Source organism: Pangasianodon hypophthalmus, chromosome 19 (genome assembly GCF_027358585.1).
Source record: "Pangasianodon hypophthalmus isolate fPanHyp1 chromosome 19, fPanHyp1.pri, whole genome shotgun sequence".
Classification (NCBI taxonomy): domain Eukaryota; kingdom Metazoa; phylum Chordata; class Actinopteri; order Siluriformes; family Pangasiidae; genus Pangasianodon; species Pangasianodon hypophthalmus.
In genome coordinates this window covers 2,727,703-2,750,045 of record NC_069728.1, presented here as the reverse complement: position 1 = coordinate 2,750,045, position 22,343 = coordinate 2,727,703, and the positions used below count along the sequence as shown (strand labels likewise).

General features: G+C 39.7%; 2 protein-coding genes across 6 annotated transcripts in view; one reads left to right on the top strand and one right to left on the bottom strand.

Annotated features, from left to right (window-relative positions):
- Positions 1 to 3,451, top strand: part of cdc42bpab (CDC42 binding protein kinase alpha (DMPK-like) b) — a 73,525-nt gene extending 70,074 nt beyond the window's left edge. For 3 of the 4 annotated variants that reach the window (XM_053242057.1, XM_053242058.1, XM_026946857.3), the window contains 3 exons: positions 125 to 282; positions 863 to 937; positions 2,890 to 3,451. In XM_053242057.1, the coding sequence (XP_053098032.1) occupies positions 125 to 282; positions 863 to 937; positions 2,890 to 3,021 (365 nt within the window). In that variant the 3' untranslated portion in view covers positions 3,022 to 3,451. The remainder of the gene's footprint in view (positions 1 to 124; positions 283 to 862; positions 938 to 2,889) is intronic. The other variant, XM_053242059.1, reaches the window with a different exon arrangement.
- Positions 3,452 to 3,958: 507 nt separating this feature from the next.
- Positions 3,959 to 22,330, bottom strand: fzd3a (frizzled class receptor 3a). Of its 2 annotated transcripts, none has more exons than XM_026946863.3 (7): positions 21,793 to 22,330; positions 19,429 to 19,912; positions 12,908 to 13,104; positions 11,156 to 12,173; positions 8,380 to 8,528; positions 7,877 to 8,119; positions 3,959 to 6,021 (listed from the first exon to the last, which is right to left on the bottom strand). In XM_026946863.3, exons 2-7 carry the CDS (start codon positions 19,645 to 19,647, stop codon positions 5,766 to 5,768), a joined length of 2,082 nt encoding a protein of 693 aa, XP_026802664.1. In that variant the 5' UTR covers positions 19,648 to 19,912; positions 21,793 to 22,330; the 3' UTR covers positions 3,959 to 5,765. The 2 variants fall into 2 exon arrangements, with proteins under 2 accessions (XP_026802664.1, XP_026802663.1); XM_026946862.3 differs by having other exon boundaries at positions 7,877 to 8,122; positions 21,793 to 22,328.
- Between the last annotated feature and the right edge of the window lie 13 nt (positions 22,331 to 22,343).

Sequence of the window (22,343 nt, the reverse complement as noted above, 5' to 3'; positions counted from 1 at the left end):
GAAACAGCAACAAATATTTGAAGCTTGTAAAATTTCGTTTGGGCGAGCCCTATTGTTTTAATCTTTTCTCTTTCATTTGCTGTCTGTCTCTCTCTCTCTCTCTCTGTCTCTCTCTGTCTCTCAGGTTCCTCTTCTCAGAATGGCAGTGCTCTGAGGAGGGAGCTCTCGAGCAGTAGCTACAGCTCCAAGCGGCAAACCATGACATCTCCGTCCGAGAGCTCTCTGTCGTCGGGTGGAGGTATGGATGCAGGAGACGCACCGCTTTCTCAGTTTGACCGGGAGGTGAGTGACATGCCTGTGAAAATGAAACTTCATGCCTTCCATTCTGGTGGTTAGCGAAAAACATCTCCATGGGGGGAAAAATCATTTCATTTCATTCATTCTGTAGATGTCAGTAGCAGAATCTCCTTCAACACGTCTATTTAAGAATTCTGTTATTCAAAAAAAAATACGGATGACCTTAGAAAGATACAGTAGCAGGTTTCAATGGTAAACTTTTTTTTCAGACGTGTATAACATCATGTCACTAAATACCTGATAAGAACTGAACTGACATAACAGCTGATGGCTTCTATTAGTTTTATTCTAACAGCAGGCTCCTGTACAGCGTTTATCTCCTGACACTCCTCATTCAGCACAGTCATATTAGCCAGTCCTGTCCTGCCTGAAATTCTCCCATGCCCTCCTGGCCAAACTGTACAAGTCTGGCTTTCATTCATCATCCCTTTCAAGTATATATCTCGCCTCCACTGGGGCCTTAGCTCCTGCTACACCACCACGTATACCCATACTATAGCAGTTTGTATCCTTTCCCCTGGTATGGAAGCCACTTTTGGGCTCTCAGTGTGCCTTTCCTTCCCAGTGGCAGGCTGTCTCGCCCTCGGAGAAGACGCCCGATCTGAAACGGGCATTAAGGACCCTGCTTAGTAAGATGAAGGTAAAGTTGATGCACTCGGCATTGAAAGCACTCCCTCATTCCCTCTGCCAGAGCAACCACATTACTGCTTTTCTTTTTTTTTTTTTGTTTGTTTCTACTAAAGTTCTCAGCCTCTGATTGTCAAATCTCCATAACTCCAGGATTATGCTATGTTTTTTTTTTTTTTTTTTACATTTACGTTCAAAGTGACACGCATGCTCTACCTCCATCCTGTACGTCCAATTAGGCATTGGGGAAAATCGCAAAAGAAAAGATGATCGATTGTCTTCCTGAGGCTGATAGAACCCATTCAGAGCTCTGCATGCATCTGAAAGCATATTGTGTTAGTAGGAGCACCACTTCAGTTTACATTTTATTTCAGCACTTCTGAAACGCTGTGTTTGAGGATGGACACTTCTGCGAAGGCCAGCAGGAACGTATGACTCGTGATTAAACTGAGCAGTTTAATTACAGTTTCCTGTCAAACACCCAAGCAGCTGTTGCAAAGTGACTTGTTCCCAAAAACAATCCATGCACTGTAAACATGGCATAGCAGTGCTACACTGATTATTGGGAATGAAGTGCACTTTTAATTTCACTGAGCTTTCTGTCATTTTCAACATCAAAGAAAAAAATGCTTTATTACATTGAATTATAGGAACAATTGATATTAAAAAAAATAACGGAATGGAAGGAAAACAGGACCAATAATAGTTTAATAATAAAAGCAATATAAAAGCAATAATAAAAGCAAATTATGGCTTGTAATTATTTTACATGAACTGCCAGTCTTGGGTTTGGTATTATGCCACATTTATTGATCTTGATGTTGAAAAAGAACTAATAATGTGCAAGAACACATTGTGTGCCGTGAGAGCGCTGAGCTAGTCGCAACTCTCATCCATATTCATTCATTCCACTTGAAGGCTGGGATTTCAAAGGATATAAGCTGACGCTTTGAGAGAATATGAACCCAGACCTCAAATATTTATGTGAGATTTATGCATGTGCAGATTGAAGCTTTAAATATGCATCTCATACGCATCTTTAGTAGCTGTACTGTTTATCGTACACTGATTATAATACATGTCTCTGCTTCTTTTGTGTAGCCGCACTTACGTGTTGTGTTTGTGCTGATTTCAGGCCTAACAGCAGTTTTACTTAATAAGCATAAATCATTTATGCTTAAAGGCATGTAATGGGTGATTGAGGTGCCATTTAGCTCTTATAACTTGGAAAAAATAACTTTATTTTTTAAAAAATCATTTTTCAAAATTGAATCTAAACAAACATGTATTTAATGGATAGCAAATAGACATACTGTAGAAATGTAGTTATCTAGCATCCATGCTCATGGCCTGAGGACATTATTATTATGTTGGTTAACAGGGTTGTACTTTGAAAGCGACTTCATTAATCACGGTATCATTGACAATAAAGAAAAAAGAATGAGAACATTTTTCTTCTCCCTATAATCTTCAGGAAATTCGAATGATGCAACTTCCTGTTGAACATGTGACTTGTGGAAGATTTCAAATATGTCACAGGGGTGAATGTGTTCAGGTAACAGGGCTGAGTGAACTAAAATGTACATTTTTCAAAAGGATGTTTCAAGCATGAGATGTTATATGGATTCAATATGAATGCAAAAAATATGAATTTTCAAGTATTTCCATGATTATATTTCAAGGTAGAATGTAAAGAGTTGAAGTTGTTTATCTGAAACAGGCACATAGGTTGTTGTGAAGGACACACTACCTGTCTTTTACCTTTCTAATTGTAATGTCAGCACAAATAGCACCCCACTCAGGGAATTACTCTAACAATAAAGAGACAGATGATTTAATCGTGTCTATGAGGTAGAAAAATGATATGATGGCTTTATTAGACAGTTCAGCCACAAAGATGCAAACTGCAAGCAGCATGTAGCTAATGCTTCTTGGTTAACACTTTGGTTTTATCGGGACTTGCAGGACTCAGACTCGCCGCGTCACTCCACTGCCTCCAACAGCTCGACCTTCAGCAGCCCGCCCAGTCCTGCATCACCGCACAAGACCAAGTCTCTCTCCTTGGAGAGCACGGATCGTGTGGGCTGGGACACATGATGGACGCATCACAGGACCAATGGCGGGGCGTGTCCTGGCCCTGCGTACCCGCCCATATAAATAAAACGCAAGCACTACTGGATCCTCTCTCCTTATTTATCCAGCTTCTCAAGAGAGGAAAATATATGGGGGGGACGTGTGGCTGTCAGCAGGGCTGTGTGTGTGTGTGTATGTCTCTCTCTGTGTGTGTGTGTGTGTGTGTGTGTAGGGCCAGGGCACCATTGGAATTCCTCTCGTTTGAGTCGGACCTGAGCCATTTCTGAGACACACTACATTTGAACTTGACTGTACTGATGTTTGTATATAAACTGGGATTTGGGGTGAACTATTTATTTCTCAGTCCAATATTAGCTGTTTAAGAACAGTTTTTTTTTTCACACACTTCAACTGTGGACCATACCAACCACCACATTTGTGGGGATAAAAATGTCTCTCTCTTTTTTTTTTTTTTTTTTTTTTTGCTCTAAATGTGATGAGTCTCGAGACCTGATTACTACTTAAACTGCCATTCTGATTGGCTACAGCTTTCTCTTAGCCGACGTAGACATTTGCTACCTGCCCTACACTCCAACACTCTCAGACCCCGCCATATTAACAGTGCACAGGTCACATGCCACCTTCAAACTACACCGATATCGTGTTATTGCTGGGGTTCACTACCTAGATCCCTACTGCGGGATTTCACGAGTGCACTGGATATTCACCACTGTGCTGCCAGACACAACTACAAAATGTCAGACTTCAGAAATAAAGCACTATATACACAGGATAGAGAAAAGGACGTGGTTACAGACTAGAAATGTTGTTCTGTGAAGTTCTGTTCAATCGAAGCCTTCCACAGACCACCGCAAACCAGTGACGTCAGATTTCCATCACAATAATGTACATAGGCTGAAAGTATAGTATAATATATAATAAGGAAATTCTGTAGAGAGAAAAACAAACAAAGAAACCATCAGTTTATTTCTTTAGCTGCATTTTACCAACATTATTTAATTTGAATATTTTTTTTATCTGATTCCTGAAAACTACAACATTATTTTATATCTTGTGAAAAATCGATCAGTGTGTCGCTAACAAAATTTTTATTTTAATTTTCCATGAGTAGAATTGAAGCATCTGTGCTGGGTTTTTTCCCCCCTCTATTATAAGAGACCCAAACAAGGTTATACATATAATTTATTGGTTGAAACATATTTTCGCCCACATTTTAACATTCCCAACTTAAGAAAGATAAAAGAAATGTGTTTTGATCGTGATATTTAATTGTATATTTACTGGAAATATTGTGAACAGGTTCCACTTGATTATGAAGGCTAGCTGCAAAACTTTGTCATCATTAATTAATCTTTTGAGATTATATTACATGATAAACTCAATGAAGTGGTCTATAGACCATTGTTAAGTTCCCCACTAAAAGCTTTAAGAGTTGGACACAAGCTTTTCCTCTGTGATCTGATGTGATTATGTGCAAAAATATTGCTAAAAGATCGCCATGCTTTCTTTCCTGGAAACCATTTCTGACTCTTTTTTCAGTGCAAGTTTCACTTGGTCAGTAGAGTTCGGTTATACTGTGTTGCTGAATAATTGGCGCCCCTCTCCAGTGCAAATTTAGATTCCTGCTCTCATTGGCCAGCTCACAACTCAGGATTTGCAATATTGTTTCAGCTGTAGCTCGTATAAGCACGTGAAGGAAGGCATAAGGCAGCTGTTGCACAATTAGTGACATTTCTGCAGTAGTCCACATCAGCTCTCTTTGCTATTATATATATATCTATCACTTTTTTGTTTTGTTTTGTAATAATTTGTACAGTTTTGCATGCTAGATGTACTCATTTCCTGGTTCTGTTACAGGGCTGTATTAGGTTTTGTCACACTTTTGGAAGGTTGAAGGTATTTTCCTGACGAGAGCTCACTGCTGGCAATTTTTTTTGCACAGATATCAAGCAGAAGATCAACCAAATCTATGGACTGAATTGATGTATTTCTATAAACAGATGATGATGTGACACTGGGGATTTTTTTTCATTTGGCTGAGAAATAACACTGGACCTGTTCAAAATAGGTCAAATTTCAGAGTTTATAAAATTGTACACAACTGAGATCTACTTCAAGTTAGTGAGAGACTGTAAATGAGAAGAATTCATTTTCAAGACCAAACTGTACTCCTATCCGATACCTATAAAGTGAGACATAACAGTTTACTCGTCAATTTATTCTAAATTATTCTACATGAAATGATTCTACATTTGCAGCAAGTAATTGAGTTTCAGTCTGTTTGTTCTGTAATACTGCTCTTTACATGCCAAATGTTTATCACCAATAAAACATTCAGTCATCACTCACTTCTGTTGTACTTAGTTATGTGAGAAATCGTGTGGAACTTCAGGAGGAAGACGTATTGTGTGTGTAAGTCTAATCCAAGAAAGTCTACACAAAGTGCAATAGAGGAACAGTGGAACATAAACCTGTTTCCCTCTATAAAGGTTAAAAAGGTTCTTAAAAACATACACAAAATGTACACAAAAGTCTAAGCCTGAACATAAAGCAGCAAGTGCTTCAATAGAGTATTAAAAAGATAATATAGCAAAAGCCCTTAGTGTTTACCCTGTTGATACTGAACTCTTTGATCAGAGAGCTTTCCTAAAGTTCCTGCTGCGTCTGCAGCTAATGGTGTATCAGGGCTTGCAGTTCTGTTTGACATCCACCATGTGCTTCATTTACAAACTTGGTGTTTGTAAAGTTCAAGGGGTGGCTCCACCTTCCTCCGTGACAGAGTGGATACCGTTAACAGGGCCGCTTTGGGCCGCCAGCTGCGCGCTGCTGAGGTCCCGGGTGCTGGCGTGTCGTGACTGGCTGTCTAGGCGCTGTGATCCGCCGTGTCGTGATTGGCTCTCCAGTCGAACTGTGCTGCTTTGCTGAAGCTGCTCGTGGAGGCGGGATACACTGACGTGGGGGAGGCGGAGCTCCTCTGCACCACGGACGCTACAGGCCGTGTACCTGCATTGGGAAACAGACACAACGCAGGGGAGGTGAGCTGCATCTTCTGCAGCGCTGATCTACATTCGGTTTGCTTTTCACATTACCGAGGTAACGGTATATGAAATCATGAGTGATCACCAACACTGGCCTTCCTACAGAATTTACTTCCAGCTATAATTCAACAAAGCTGATTCAGCTAATGGAGTTGCCTGGTTTTCTGGACCTGTGCATGTGAGCAATGCTGAGAGCTGAAACAGGGCACGTGCAACTCTGCTGCATCACTCCACAGTGACTCTGAAGATTTTGGAATGGAGACGTGAATGATGTATTATGTAAATGCATATGAATAAATTACTCCATCTGTTTACATATTTCCAGGAGGATTTGTGCTGCAATCCATTGTACTCGGACCTTGGAAAAACCCGTCCTCTGACACGGAAAAGTGCAATGGAACGGTCATTCAACTCGGAATTCCAAGTCTTGAACTTGAGCCTGAATTCTCCGACATAAAGAAACCTGACTTCGCAGAAATATGTCGGTGCACACAATCAATTCTCTTTACATTACTTTCTACTTCATAAAACTTGATTTTACTTGAGATGGAGCTTAATGTTGTGAAATTGTGTTTTATCAGCTCTGTAAGGTTATATTTGTGACGTAATTCTGCTGATTTGAGCCCAAATTTACTAACACGATAAGACCATTGTGACAATAAATATTTTATTAGATGAACAAGCTAGTTATTTTTATTATACGTCATCTCTCTTTGTTAATCATGCAGTAATTATTTTTGTATCTCTTATTAATATGTTTAAGAAATTAAGAGACTAGACAGACAAATATAACCTCCTTCTGGGCATCCGGGTTTTTCCGAGCCAAAGAATGATTTTAGATCAGACCTCGGGAAAATCAGCTTGGAAGTGTGAGTTCTGAGTACAATGGATTGAAGCATTACAGTCAGCTCCAGAATTATTGGCGCCCTTGGGTTAAAAAAAAAAAAAAAAATTATTATTTATCATAAAAGATTATGAAAAATGTCTTTGTGGTTAATTAGCTTGATCTCACACTGAAAATATGAGAGAAGTAAAATAAACAATAACCTGTTTCACTTCCATGTGCTCACTCTGTAAAATTCCTGTCACTCAAAGGGGGAAAAAAAACTCTCCAATTGCGCTCCAACATTGTTTCTTGCCTTAGACATTGCTTTCTTTGTATGATTTTTTTAGTATAATGTAGGCCTAGTTTAGTCTACTGTACAAACCTTACAAGTTTCAATCCATTCAAAGCTTTATAAGAAGCCTGTGCAAATGTCCAGGACCACTAGTTCAGCAAAAAATTTACTTAGTTCAGATGAAAAAATTTAGGTTTTATGCTTTACCAAGGAAATTTAAAGCAGAGACAAAGAATATGTTCTCAGAATTGAACAGTTTTTACTTTTGCCAGAGTGCAAAAATGGTACGAATTCCATCATCTCTCAAGCACTTTTAACTTGTTAACTATCTAGATCAGGTTGTGAAAATCCAGTGTGGTACTAAGATACTCGGGAAGTTGGAGTGGAGAGTGAAGTGGGAAAGAGTATTACACGCTCCTTATGCACTCACATGCTCTGCTAGTTGAGTTACACTGTATAGGTTCTCTCTAATGACAGCAGTAATACTGCTAATGATCACAACATTTCACTTCAGGTCATTTTGTCTTGTTCTGCATCAAGCCTGTTATTAATCTGAAACAACCATCTTGGAGCTATTTCAAAGCTAGGCTCTCTAGGAGTGAAGCCTGAGAACTCTGCTGACCAAATACTCTTAAAAATATTTATATATAATACTTCGAAACTACAGTCATGCTGCCCTGTACTCAGCTCGTTCTCTCTCACCTGCCATCGTGAGACTGGCGCCGGCTGCTGTGGAAACTGCTGGCTTTGCTGTGCACACTGCTCGGACGGCTGCTACCGCTGTGTGCCTCATCCAGCATGGCCAGGTGGGTGGAGGAGGCATGCGTGGAGGTGCCCTGTGTGGAGGTGCCACGGGAATGGCGCACCACGGTAACTCCAGGCTCGCGCAGCAGCAGCTGAGTAAAGTCAGGCTCCTGCAGCACCTGTCTACTGTCGTGCACCACACTGCTGGTGTGCAAGGGGGAAAGAAATGAAGAACACAGGTCAGAAAAAGAACATAAACAGGAGGGGAAGACAAAAAGGAAGTAATAGTATTTAGCAATTTTTGACAAACTGTATCTGAAAAAAAAAATAAATTGAGAGCCAGAGTGGCTACAGGTATTTATTCCAACCAGAGCCACATCTAATACATCTCATCATTCGAAAAACAAGACCAACTCAGGGACAATTAGACTGGACACTGCTTATTTCTTCAGGAGACTCACTCTTTTTTGTGATGGCCGTGAAAGAAGCTGGCCCACTCAAAGCAGGTCTTCTTACTGCCCACCCAAAAGACAGAGGGGATGCCCACCACCAGCATCATCAAGTACTTAATGAGGAACAGGGCAACATTTGGCCTGCTCATCTGCTCCACCTGTACAGACAACAGTCCAAAACTCACATCATATAATACTTTACAAATTATACTGTTGCTAATGACAGCATGAAGCCTGAAATATTTTCCTAAACAGCCTTAATTTGTTAGGCACAAAAGGATAATTTTTAAAAAATAAAAACATCCCAAATCCATCATATCGTTCATATTTCTGCAAACGTTTGGACTGAATCGAGTCCAGGTTTCCATGCACTACCACAGTGACTTGGATGACTTTGGAATGGAGAAGTAAATGATGCAATAAATTACTGTGTCCATCTGTTTACATATTTCCATAAGGGCTTAATTATTGGCACCTTTGGGGAAAGATATGTAAAGAAAAAAATATCTTTATGGTTTATGAGCTTAATCTCACACTGAATAGATAAGAAAATAAACAAAAACCCTTATTTTAAAAAAAACATAACAACAAAACCATGTGTCACAATTATTGGCACCCTTCTATCTAGTGCTTTGCGCAACCTGCCTCTGCTAACATAACAACAATACGTTTACATTTACAGCATTTGAAAGATACCTTTATCCAGAGCGACTTGCAGAAATGCTCTGCAGTCTCCACCAAAAACACCTCCTCAAACTAGTACAAACAGGTCTAAGAATAATATCAAGCTAAAACCCTGTTAAAGAGGAGTACAAGTAGTACAAGTTGAGGATTTTTATTTAATTAATGCTCACTGAGTTTTCTGCTATAAAGCTTAATGAGATCCAGAGTAAGGAACCTGAGAGCGTTCCTCTCTCTGTGGACTCTGTCCAGATCCTCCATGGTCTAGTGTCCTCTCTTGTGAACTGTCCTCTTCAGCTCAGCACACAGGTTTTCAATGCGGTTTAGATCAAGGGCTGGGGTGGCCATGTCAAAAGCATGATCTGGAGACTTGGTGTCCCTAAAATTCTGCTAACTTCTGCAAATCTCAACTGTGATCTTCGGAGAAACCTCTGCCTCTCTAACTTTCTTCTCACTGTGCAAGGGGGGTAAAATACACCTGTGTCCTCTTCCAGGCAGGTTCAATAGATCTCTAATTGTTAATCATTGCCTAATCAGTGGATATGGACATTTTCAGGCACAAATTTGTCTCATTTCATTTGTGTATTCTCTATTCTTCCCCATGATGAATGACTACAGGAATCTGGCCTCTGTGTCACCTCATATTTATACCTAGTGAAACAGGAAGTGATGGCTTAAGAGGCTTTAACCACTCTTTAAAAAAATTATATATATTTATATATATTTAAATATTTAAACATTTTTTGATAAGCATGTTTTAGTTTCTTGGTATAAATTGACTTCAATTAAAAGTTAGATTTCACTCATCTTTCAGTGTGAGATTAAGCTAAAAGACGTTTCTACCATTTTTTAAACCATCTTTACCAAGACCAATAGTTCCAGGTTCATTCATATGTAGTAAATGCTTTATCATGGTCAGAGTATTAGGAACCAGTGTCTGCACACAGAAATTGTCCATTTTAATTTAACATTAAGGCCAAATGTCAGTATCTGAGAGACACTGGCTTCATTCACAGTGAACTGTTTCCTCTACCTACAGAATGCCTGAGGAATATTTTTCTCCAACTTTACTTTACTGTACAGTCATGTGGAATTAACACTGGGATTTGGAGTGAGTAATATTAAAATAAACCCAATTTTAAGATGCATTTTATTCAAATTTTTAAAGATGTTCTTATGCAGTCATTTTTAATGCATGCTGGTATTTGAGTCCTGCCTCGTATGGCTGTCTGTGTAGATAAAAAAAAAAACAGATAAAATAAAATAAAATAGATGCAATACCTGTAGTAATTCACTATAGACAATAATTACTATGAATAATAAGGTATACATACTGTATATTTCAACAAAGTTATGCTTTCCCCCTAGTTATGTGATACTCAATATACACTAAAACTCAGTGAAGTAAATGGGGCCTCATTAAAAACAAATTTAATGCCGGTTCTGCAGGCAAGCACAAACACACACACACACACACACACACACACACATACGCTATGTAGGATGGATTGAGTCAGCGCACAGCAAATCAGTGTAAATAGTCATTTCCGATCCAGCTGCTTCTCTGCTGTTTGTAGATAATGCACTGTACACACACAAGGGCTCGTGTTTATCTATTGCACCAAATTCATATTATCCGTAAAAATCTACATGATGATCTCTTTTTAAAGATTATATGGAATCTGAGCAAATTAGTACATGACATGAAAATGGTAATATAAATGATTCAATGTAATGTTTCACTGTAATCTACATTGGGGGCCTTCACACACATCTCACGGAGATATGAGAGAAAAGGCAGAATGTGAGGGAAAGACAGACAGAGAGAGCTACATGCAGAGCAAGTGCTTGAATGCATGTGTGTGAGTGTATTTAATTATTAAGAGCTAATGGAAAAGACTAGGCGTTTGCCTGAGGCTTGTGGGGACCACAGTGAAGCATTATGAAAGCATTATGCATCGCTGTGCATCATGAATTTATTACAAGACATCCCTTACTGAATGCCATTTTTCTAACTAAATATACCGCATGACTGAAATAAATTTGTGAATCTACTAGACAGAATGTTTATCTTACTGCTACGTAGACACTCTGTGAATCCTACCTTGAACGGGCAGGGGATGTGGTAGTTCCTGCACTGCTCCTGCACCCATGTTATCTCCCACACTGGCCTGTAGCTCTGTTCGTACATGAAGCAGCAAATCACGGTCAGCAGCGGCACCAGGTACAGCACGGAAAACACGCCTATGCGGATCATGAACTTCACCAGCTTGTCTTGATTCTCCTTGTCCAGCGGGATCTCCATGCGGACACGGTTCAGTGCCACAATGCCAGCCAACAGCAGCACAACTCCAGCAGTCACGGCTAGAGCTAGTGGGGCCAGGAGGAACCAGCGCAAAGCGGTGAGATCGTAAAGACCCACGAAGCACACACCACTCACACCGTCACCCTCCACCCTGTTCATCGCCATGAGCGTGACGGTGAGAACGCCAGGCAGTCCCCAGGCTACTGCGTGGAAGAGCAGCGCTTTCTTCTCGATCGCCTCGCTGCCCCACTTCGGTACAGCAGCCAGGAACCATGTGACAGTGAGCACGACCCACCACGCGCTGCCCGCCATGGTAAAGAAGTAGAGGGTCATAAAGAGCAGCGTGCATGCTTTGTTATGCGAGCCCTGTGTGACAGTGGCAGCACGGAAATGTCCCGGTGCCACCTTGTTGCATGCCACGCGCTCCTCCAGCAGGAAGCCCAGGAAGAAGACCAACGATACCATCATGTAGCACACGGAGTAGAAGACGATGGGCCGCTCGGGGTAGCGGAAACGACCCATGTCGATGAGAAAGGTAAGGAAGGTGAAAAGCGTGGCTGACAGGCAGATGATAGACACCACAGCGATGAAGTAGCGAGCAAAGACAAGCTCCTCCCTGCTGAAGTACATATTTGGGCATGGGGGCGAGCAGTCACGAACACCTAGGAACCTGTAGCCCAGCTCGGGGTCGACCTTCAGCTCGCGCGGGCACCAGAAGCCGTAGTCACGTTGTACAGACACGGGAGATTCCTCTGTGGAGTCAGCACCTGAGAGGAGGTCCTCGGCTCGTGGATACGGCTCGTCACATTCAGGAAACCTGACAAATGATTAAGAATATATGATGCCTCATAATTTTGTCATCTCTATAATGAAGGATTATAGAGAAGGTTTGTAGATAATTAAAATGTGTGACTGTTGGGGAAAGTTAATTATTTATTTTCAATCATTATTGACCTGGGACATGATTAGGGCTTCACAAAGATCTTAATCTTGACTTCTTTCTCAAAAATTTGTTTCAGAAAAAGAAAAAAACCCAACATCAGAAAGCTAACCTGCAAGTGAATTTGAACAAAAGTAGCTTACGAGTTGCTATCAACAGAAGAACAGAAACAATGCCACAACGAATGATCGCTGGTTTCCCTTTAACTTTGGCACCCGAATATGATTAAATCTGATTTTAATATGATTTTATGCTAAATAGCAGTTATTTTTCCTCAGGTTGTTGACTATCACAGTACAAATGTGTCAGTAAATCAGTACAGACAAACGATTCACAAACATCCATGAGGAAAATGTAGCTACCAGTAATGTACGAATTTCATAAATAGGCATATTGTTCTTTTCAAAACATTTAAAAACATTTAAAAAAAGACAAGGTTTGTGCAGCCACAGAAAGGATATGGGACAGCTAAGTGTAATAAATTAAATTCTCCTTACTCCCTTATCAGTCTTTCACTAGAATAAACAAGTGACTAGTCTGAGGGTGAATAAGTATACATATAAACTTCTGGAAAATTGTTTTTCCGTACAAGGGCATGTGATATAATTTACCGGTTACAGGCCATCTCTTCAGGCCAGCTTAATCCAAAGATGTCCATCAGCTTGTAGCAGTCTCTCTTGGCCCGCTGGCACAGATGGCGACACGGCAGGGTTACACGGCCGTACTCCGTGCACACGGGTGCGTAGAGGGCACAAAGGAATGGACGCATATCAGCCGAGCACTCCAGGTTCACCATGGGGTGGAAGGGCTGGCAGGGAATAAGGATTCATTAAGGCATCACTAACTGTAGCTTTCATGGCACTACACAGTCTTAACCTTTTTTAATATATATATCAGATTGGATGGTTGTTTTTATGGCTGCAATGCAATCTATTTGTGAATTCTCAGGAAAAAAAAAACAAAAAACATGCTGTTACTCTATGAATGGATTTTTTTTTTTTTTGGTGGTGGTTATAAATACTGGTTATACAGTTTATGTCAGCATTTATACATGTGCTGCATTTTTTTTAGTTGTCCAACTGACCAAGTTGCTAAAAAGGGACCATTACACACACACACACACACACACACACACACACACACACACACACACACACACACACACACACAATGCAAACCATCACTGTTCAAAAGCATGAGCTCTTAGGGCACCTTTATGTGGGGCAGGGAGACGTGCTTTATACTGAGGCCAACTATGCATTCTGGGATTGTATGATCCATGGGGGCTGGACTTAAATATGCAAATCGCCAGTGGGGGCCGAACTCCACCCAGTACAAGACGTATTCTACATTCGACTTACCTCAGAAGTGGGAGGTCGCAGCTCGGAATTATGTTATAAAACATGGACGCCTCAATGTTCGTCTTTTGTTAACATTGGTGATATTGGTGCATATTTACATCCTTGAAACAGAGAACTGTATAGTCAGTGTTGTAGATTTAACATGTAAATATATCTGTGTGTTGACTGATCTAAAGTAAATACTTAAATATACAGTGTAACTTATTTAACGGTAAGAAGTGCTGCTGTGTTTACAGCTGATGCTCTGAGCAGCCATGTTGATTTGATGTCACTTGCTGAACTCGGAAGAACTCGGAGTTGAGGAGACCACCCCAAGTTCCCGGGTAGGAATTCTGAGTCGAGGGGGTGTTTTCTGAGTTTTTTTTCCTGGTCAGAAGTCAGGAATTACGCCCTCTAGTCGAATGCAGTATATGTGCCATGGGTGTTGGACTTGAGTATGCAAATTCCCAGTGGGGGAAAACTCCACCCAGTACGAGACACAGTATCTCTCCGGCTTTGTGTTTTTGCTACAATAGCTTTGGGGTGACTGTGCAAAAAAATCCAGATTTTGCTTTTTTTTTTCAAAGTGAAATGGTTTCCAAAACATGTACATGTACATGTACAAAGCAAAGTGTACATTTCTATAAATGTCATATAAATGACTTCCTGCTTCACTGGGTATAAATATGACTTTCTATAACAGTCATTATCAGTTAAAAAGGTATTGTGTAACTCTTTTAAACACATAAACTGAAACCCCAAAAAAACTGATCTATGAAGATGAACACAAGGCCCGGACAGATTTATGAGCAACTGTGTGAAAATGTAACGTTTGAAAGAGACTTTTAACTCCAGGCTAATGTGAGAAATTAAACAAACCGGTAGTAAGGATGTCACAGTCAGCCATTGCAGATGTAGGATGTTTTGTATGTACATATTAATAACTGTATGATGTTCTTGCCGAAACAGTTTCTACTAAGCTGCCACCCAAACTGAATGTAAAAAGGATTAGGATGGATGTTAGTCTTGCCCATATTGACACAAAGCTTTCTCATCAAGGCATCTTTTCCTCACACCTAATCCATATTTAACATGGTAAATTCCGCATGGATTCAGACTTGACACAGACGTGACACATGAAAAGAGACGTGTAAGTGTGTGCAGCATTCAAGCAGCTGACGGCGTCAAGTCTCGGAGGAGTCTTCAAGTCTACGCAGGAGAATGACATTCTTTTTTACATTTATACTTTTGATAGATTTTTATTTATGTTCCCAATACAATGTTTTCAGGACTGTAACTGACTGTGAGATTTTTCCCAGTAACGAACTGCAGTCCAGTATTTTCCCAGTGATGAGAAATTTAATAGCTGCCCCCCCCCCCTTTTTTTTTTTTCTTATGCTAGAACATTGATTGCAAGTGAATTCAATAATTCCATTACATTTATATTTGTGCACCCAGGCCAATCTACTGGACACATATTAGCTGTAAAGTGAATAAAACATGACCTGGTTCAGTAGACAGCATTATTCTTGTTCTGGTCTGCACATTACTCACACTAGAATCCCAATGTGTGCATCTTGATGGCCAATGATTGTCCTGAGGGAAAAATCTGTCCACTCTGTATTGTCCTTGGCCTTTTTTTTTTTTTTTAATAGTTTCTAGAAAGCCTTTTTGTAAGCCACAAGCTATGGATAGAAATTTGTGAGGACAGGGTGGGCTTTCATACATTATTTAGAATATAATATATAGGTGATAAACAATGCTTGTATGTTTTTTATTATTATTATAATTATTGATAGACATGAATTTTATGCTACTCGAGACTAGAGGTTGTAACTCGTAACTCTTGGCCTCTGACCAGGAAAAGCTAAAGAAAACATCCGCAACTTGAAATAAAGCTCCTTCTCAGGAGCTCAGCATAGCCTTCTCAACTACAAGTTCAGAGAGTGACATCAAATCAACCTCTGAATGAGTTAAACTGTATATAAAATTATTTGCTTTAGACATATTCACATGTTAAATCTGTAACGCTGACTATACAGTTCGCCGTTTTGAGGAGGGAAATATGCATCACTCTGCTTACAAAAGATGACCATGGAGTCGTCCATGTAATTTTCCCCACTTTGTACTTTGAATGCACAGAGGCATTATAACGCGCTCATAAAAGTGTTTACAAGAAAAAATACACAAAGGGAGAAATAAAATGCAGACTTTTCATCTATACTAACACCAACAATTAGGCCTATGTTTAAAAACCAAAAGAATGTCAGAATAAAAGTAGAAATTAATCTCTGAAGCACATTTTAAAAACCCTTTTCATCTTTGACTTTATATGGCTCAAAGTCCAAACCACTGCACTGCAGAAAAGAGTGAGTTTTGAGCTTCTCCAATACCCTACACCTCACTACACCACTTCATGCTCTGCTGCTTATAACTGTTTTATTTTAACCAACATGTCTCTACTTCTACAACAGTCGCCTCCTTTTATAATTACTATGACTCGGTTTGAGGGAAACCGGTCACTGTTCCTGGTAACTGATTTGAGCACAGCAGCTGTTATCTACCAGGGATTGACTGTATAACTTCAGCAATGACAAACAACTCAAATTCAAATGATTGCCTAAATTTAATTCCAGCATTATCTCTACAAGGGACCTTTTTAGCTCTAAACGTCTTAAAAAAGTCAGACGCAGGCATTTCAGACAGCCAGTGATCGACACGTCTGCTGGAGTGAAATCCTCTGATTTATAGGACATGAGTTTTAGATCCTGTTAAATATAAAAATTCTAATTTTAAAGCTTAGAAAAAATTATTGGATCAGTATCGGATGATTCGCAAGGTTTCAGTGTTAGTACTGACAAAGAAACTATCACTAATCTATTCTCTTTAATCACGACTCTATCTAATCTACACTCATATTTTCTTATTTACATTTCCCCTCCGCAAACAAAGACCGCGCACAAATAACTACCACAGAAATATATATAATGTATAATATATAATATAATATATATAATATAATATGAAAATAATGAAAATCTCACTTAGTGCACACAGTTAAGACTTCATATAGCCCTAAAAATCATTTTAAAAAATCATCCTGCTTTTGTTGTGTTTATTGAAATCAGATTGAATATTCTCTTTTTTTTCTCTCATGGCTGCTCGGGTCTGTGCATATCCATCTTGCTGTCATGGCAACCAGTGATCCAGGCAAGGGCCCGCGTTCAGTGAGGGGTCTCTATGGAGCAGGGTCAAAGGGCGTGGTGGTGGAGGGGAACCACCTCCTGAGAGAGAAAAGAGCCCTGTTCTTTTGTTGCAAGACAATTGGGACTCGTTTCCAAAGCAACTGTGCTACTTTATGTGGGGGAGGGATGAAGAAAGAGAGAGAGAGAGAGAGAGAGAAAGAGGAGGAGGAGGAGAGGAACAGACATAAAGTGGAAAAGGAACAAAAGACAGTGGTGTTGAAGGGGGAATGATGGGTAAGCCACTGGCTTGGGGTAAACTGTGCTGAATAGTCAAGGTGTAAAAATAACAGTCTGCTACAGTCTGATCAGAAAGAATGAATAAATGTCATTAATAATGTTGCTAGTAAGGATACAATAAAACATTATGAGTAAAGAAGATAAGAACATAGTAGTTATAGGTACACGAAAAGTCTATGTCTTTTGTAGACAGAATATCCTGAAGATAACGGTGCAGCATGTTAGTAGCCATAGATGAAGGATCAATGAACAGCTTTAATGAAATGAAGTAAATGAGCCGTGTCGTGTTACAGTGGTCGAGGTTTAATGCCAGTCTTTGCTGGAAAACTAAGGCTAAAAAAAAAAAAAAAAAAGCAAATACTGGAACATAAAAGCAGCACTGAGTTGTCCATGACAACATTAATCCTGCCGAGATATCCCCGTCATTCTGTCAGCACAACAGTCCCTCATCCCCTTTAGGCAAACGTCTCATTTCACAAATGAGGTTACACAGAGTTCAGTCTACAGTGGTGCATCTGAAACCTCCCATCTTCTGGGGTCCCAAAAAGAAAAGCCTGACCTGTTTTTAAAAGCACATGGGAAACGTCTATTTTTCATTTAAAATCAATTATTAAATAAATAAACAAATAAAGACACAGATTAAGAGGAACACTATGGTCCTTCGAGGCAAGAACCTATTTTTTTCAAGGAGTCTAATTTCCATTTATTGTTCCTTGTCATTTTTTTTTTTTTTTTTTTTTTTTTTTTTTTAGGATTTTCCCCACCCATTAGTTCTGCCTTCTCCTGCACGAGAGTCACGATAAAAGGTTTATTTTAAATAATTGAGTCATTTGCTGAAATCTGGGACATCCAGTGCCTTCAGAAAGTATTCACCCCCCCAGTGATTATTTCTCTTTTTGCTCAAATTTAAGTATATTAGAATGGAATTTATTTCTCTACATTTCAAAGCGAATCTCTGCAGAAATAAATTAAAATATTTAGATGTCCTCAGATTTATTTACAAAATAAAAAAAGGCTTGATTTTGACGAGTATTCACCTCCTTTCTTTTAGCAATGTAAATTAGCACTAGAATTGAATTTTCGAGAGCTCACACTAAATATGTTAAACAGAGTACGCCTATGTTCATTTTAAATCCACTTGTATCCAATTGTATGCTTGCACAATTAATATCTCTGACTTTGAAAGATGATGTTAGAAGGAAAAAGGCTTGAGAGGGTTAAAACATTAAAACTTGGAACCTTCCCAGGGACATTGTGAAATCCATTATAACATCTATTATTAAGCGGGACAACCCAGACAATAGAAAAAAGAAATATGAGAACCTGTGCAGAAGATTTTGTATTCTGATTAGACTAAAGTTGAGCCATAAAGCCCAACACCCAGGTAACATCATTCCTGTGATCAAGCACGGTGGTGGTAGCATCATGCTCTGGGGTTGCTTTTCAGCAGGAGGAACTGGAAAGCTTATTGCCATCACAGTCAACAGGGATGAAACCAATCACAAGCAAACTGTTGAGGAGAACCCACTCCAGTCAGCCATTTAGGGTGAAAATATATGAGCCAAAGCACAGGGAGAAAACTACAAAGGAGTGGCTTGAAAAAACATTTGTGGAGTCAAAGTCCAGACATAAATCCAACTAAAAATCTGTGGCATGACCTGAAAATTGCTATCCACCAACATTCTCTATCTAATTTGGCAGAGTTGGAGAACATTTCTATTGAGGAAGGGAAGAAAATGCCCCAAAATCAAAATGTGCAAAGCTCACAGGGACACATCCGAGACAACACAAATCTGTAACTGCTGCAAAAGGATAATTCACACTGACGGGATGAATATTCATCAATTAAGTAGTTTTTAGATTTTTTTAAATTTTCAAATAATTCTGAGGCCATCTAAATAGTTTATTTTAATTTCACTTCTTTAGAGAGTCATTTCAAAAGAGCAGGAAATAAAATCCCATTCTGTTATACTTACAGTAGGGGGATGAATACTTTCTGGCACTATGTATATAAATATACATGTACATATATGTATATAAATATATATATATATATATATATATATAAATATATATATATATATATATATATATATATATATATATATATATATATATATATACACACACACACACACACACACACACATCACTATGTTCATATGTCAATTCATATCTAAACTAAAGCGTGAATGCAGCCTCTATAGCATAAGTAATATTTCAGCATATTTTATATTTACTTTGAGCATATACTTCCTCATTTAAAAAGCACCCAGATATTTGTAAATGAAAGAAATGATGTGCCTGTACCTCCATGGCGAGGGCTGCGGTTTGCTGATCGTAGTGATTGAGCAGGTTGGGCATGAAGGTGGTGTTGTAGGAGAGACCCTGGCACATCCGCAGTGTGATCGGCTCACACGTGAAGGTGCTGTGGCTGCCTGCTGACTGCACGTTGATAGCTGTGCATGTTGTTAGCATGGAAAGCACAACCCAAGCAAGATCCATTGTCCTAAACCCAGCCAGAAACATGGCAAGAACGGAATGATGTCACTCTAGGCTGCGTCTCTGGGAGGGATAGGTGTGTGTTACGACAGCTGGAGTTGCCTCATTGACTCGATGAGAGCTGAAGTATTCCGGAGGTGGTGTCGGTGGAGTAGGTGATCTCCATTGTTGTTTGCTGGAGCGAAACTAGAATATCTTCTCAGTAGAGTTCCATCTTCAGCTGTACTTGTATGGCCTTGGTTTTTGTTTTTTGTTTTTTTAACTTATTTACTGGTTTACTGCCTCAGCATGTCTGTAGAAGAAAGAGTGGACTAAATATTACATGCATAACCAGTGACAAATTATTTACTCAATGTACACAATGCTTTAGACTACTCTAGCAATCAGAAACCAAGCTTACATCTAAAATACCCTGAATCAGGACAGTATTACAATCTAAAGATTTGTCAGCTTAGAAACAATTAAAATAACAGTAAGCCAATTAGTGATGGTAGATGATGATTTTTGTTTCTTTTTTGTTACACATATACAGTGAGGGGAAATAAGTATGTAGACACTTTTGTTTTGTCTGGTCGGAAGAAACAATAAGAGAACTCTGTGGCATTAATTCAACTCATCATATTTCGAGAAAAAAGGGTTGTATGTGTGTATGATCCCAAGAACACCACACCCACAGTGAAGCATGGTGGTGGGAGCACCATGATATGGGGCTGTTTCTCTGCAATCGGTCATTGAAGAAAACACGAATGGAGAGACGTACCAGGACATATTAGAGGAGAATTTAATCTCATCAGCCAAGAAACTCAATCTGGGGAGAAGATAGATATTTCAACAAGACAACGACCTCAATCTCCTAACTTGAATCCCACTGAAAATTTAGGCTATTTTAAATGTTTAAATTGCGAGACCATCAGAAGGAACCTGGTAACCTTCAGGAATTAAAGACAATTTGCCAAGAGGAATGGAGTCACAAAAATGTGGAAGTATATAAAATAACAAAAACAAAAGTGTCTGAATAATTATTTCCCCTCGCTGTACAACGAAGTGTAAAGAGACTTAAGATTTCATCATAAATTTTCCTCGTATCGTGGTGTTTATTACTACTGTGATATTTGTAGACTAGGTTTTCATAGTGTGAGAATTTCCAGAAATATTCATATAAAATTTACAAAACAGAATCATTTTGATTTAGAATTTTTTAACACTTAATTATTGGTTATTCAGTAGCATTCATGTCTCATAACACATTTACATTTACACATTTATACACTACATGGCCAAAAGTGGACACCTGACCATCACTCCCATAGGTGGTTCTTCCCCAAACTGTTGTCTCAAAGCACACAATTGTATAGAATGTGTCTGTATGCTGTAGCATTACAATTTCCCTTCACTGGAGCTAAGAGGCTGAAACCTGTTCCAGCATGACGATGCCCCTGTGCACAAAGCGAGCTCCATGAAGACATGGTGTGTGAAGGTTGGAGTGGAAGAACTCGAGTGTCCTGCACAGAGCCCTGACCTCAACCCCACTGAACACCTTTGGGATGAACTGGAACACCGACTGAACCCCAGACCTCCTCACCAACATCAGTGTCTGATCTCACTAATGCTCTTGTAGCTGAATGAACACAAATCCCCACAGCCACGCTCCAGAATCTAGTAGAAAGCCTTCCCAGAAGAGTGGAGCTTATTATAACAGCAGAGGGGGAATAAATCTGGAATGAGCTGTTCAACAAGCACATATGGGTGTGATGGTCAATTTCGGTGACCCAAATATCGCATTGGAGGTACTTTGTTGAAAATGGCTGTAATTCCTAAATGGTAAATACCATATTTTTGTGGAACCTCTTAAAATAAAGCTGAAAGTCTACACTTCGATCACATCTTGACTGTTTTATTTCAAATCCATTGTGGTGGTGTATAAAGGCAAAATCACAAAAACTCTGTCATTGTCCAAATACTTCCGGGCCTGACTGTGTATATATATATATATATATATATACACTGCATTATTTATTGCAAATAAGGTCTCAATCATTTTTCTACATAATCTCCATTACGTTCATTGCAATGCAATGCGTGTGTTCCAGTTCTAGAAAAAAAGGAAAAAAACATCGATTCAGTTGTAATTTATGTCGCACTTTTTTAAATAAGGTTTTTGATTTGACTCACCCTGATGCATTACAGTGAAATGCAGTGTGTAGGTGCTGCTGCGTCTTCACACTCCGTGAAAGAGAAAGTAGCTTGTACAGATGCATGCATCCCACGCACGAGCCTTCTTCTCCTCCCGGTTTAACCCGGTTCTGCGCTGCCCTGCTGAACAAAAGCGCGTGCTTCAGCTGTGTTTGAGCTGAGGGAATGCTGGTGCTACCTGAGAAGGCGTCTCTGTTGTCGTTTCCTATTCCTCGGGTTGCTCTTAACGAATCCCTGTAGGCCTTTTTTTTTTACTGAATCACGCGCAGGTCTGTCAGCACACAGCGGCTGCTCTTCACGTCCTCTGGTTACGCGTGCGTGGAGCGCGGTGCGGTGCGGTGCGGCGCGCGCGCGCATTCATCGCGTCGAGTAACAACAACAACAGCAACAACAACAGCAACGGCGCTGTCGTCACTCTGCGCGAGCGAGCGCGTGAGAGGGTTACAGGCGCTATTAGCGACAAGCTACCTGGTAAACATTAGTGATTAGGGCTAACATGTCTGAATGCAGCAGCCCTGAGCACTGAGTAG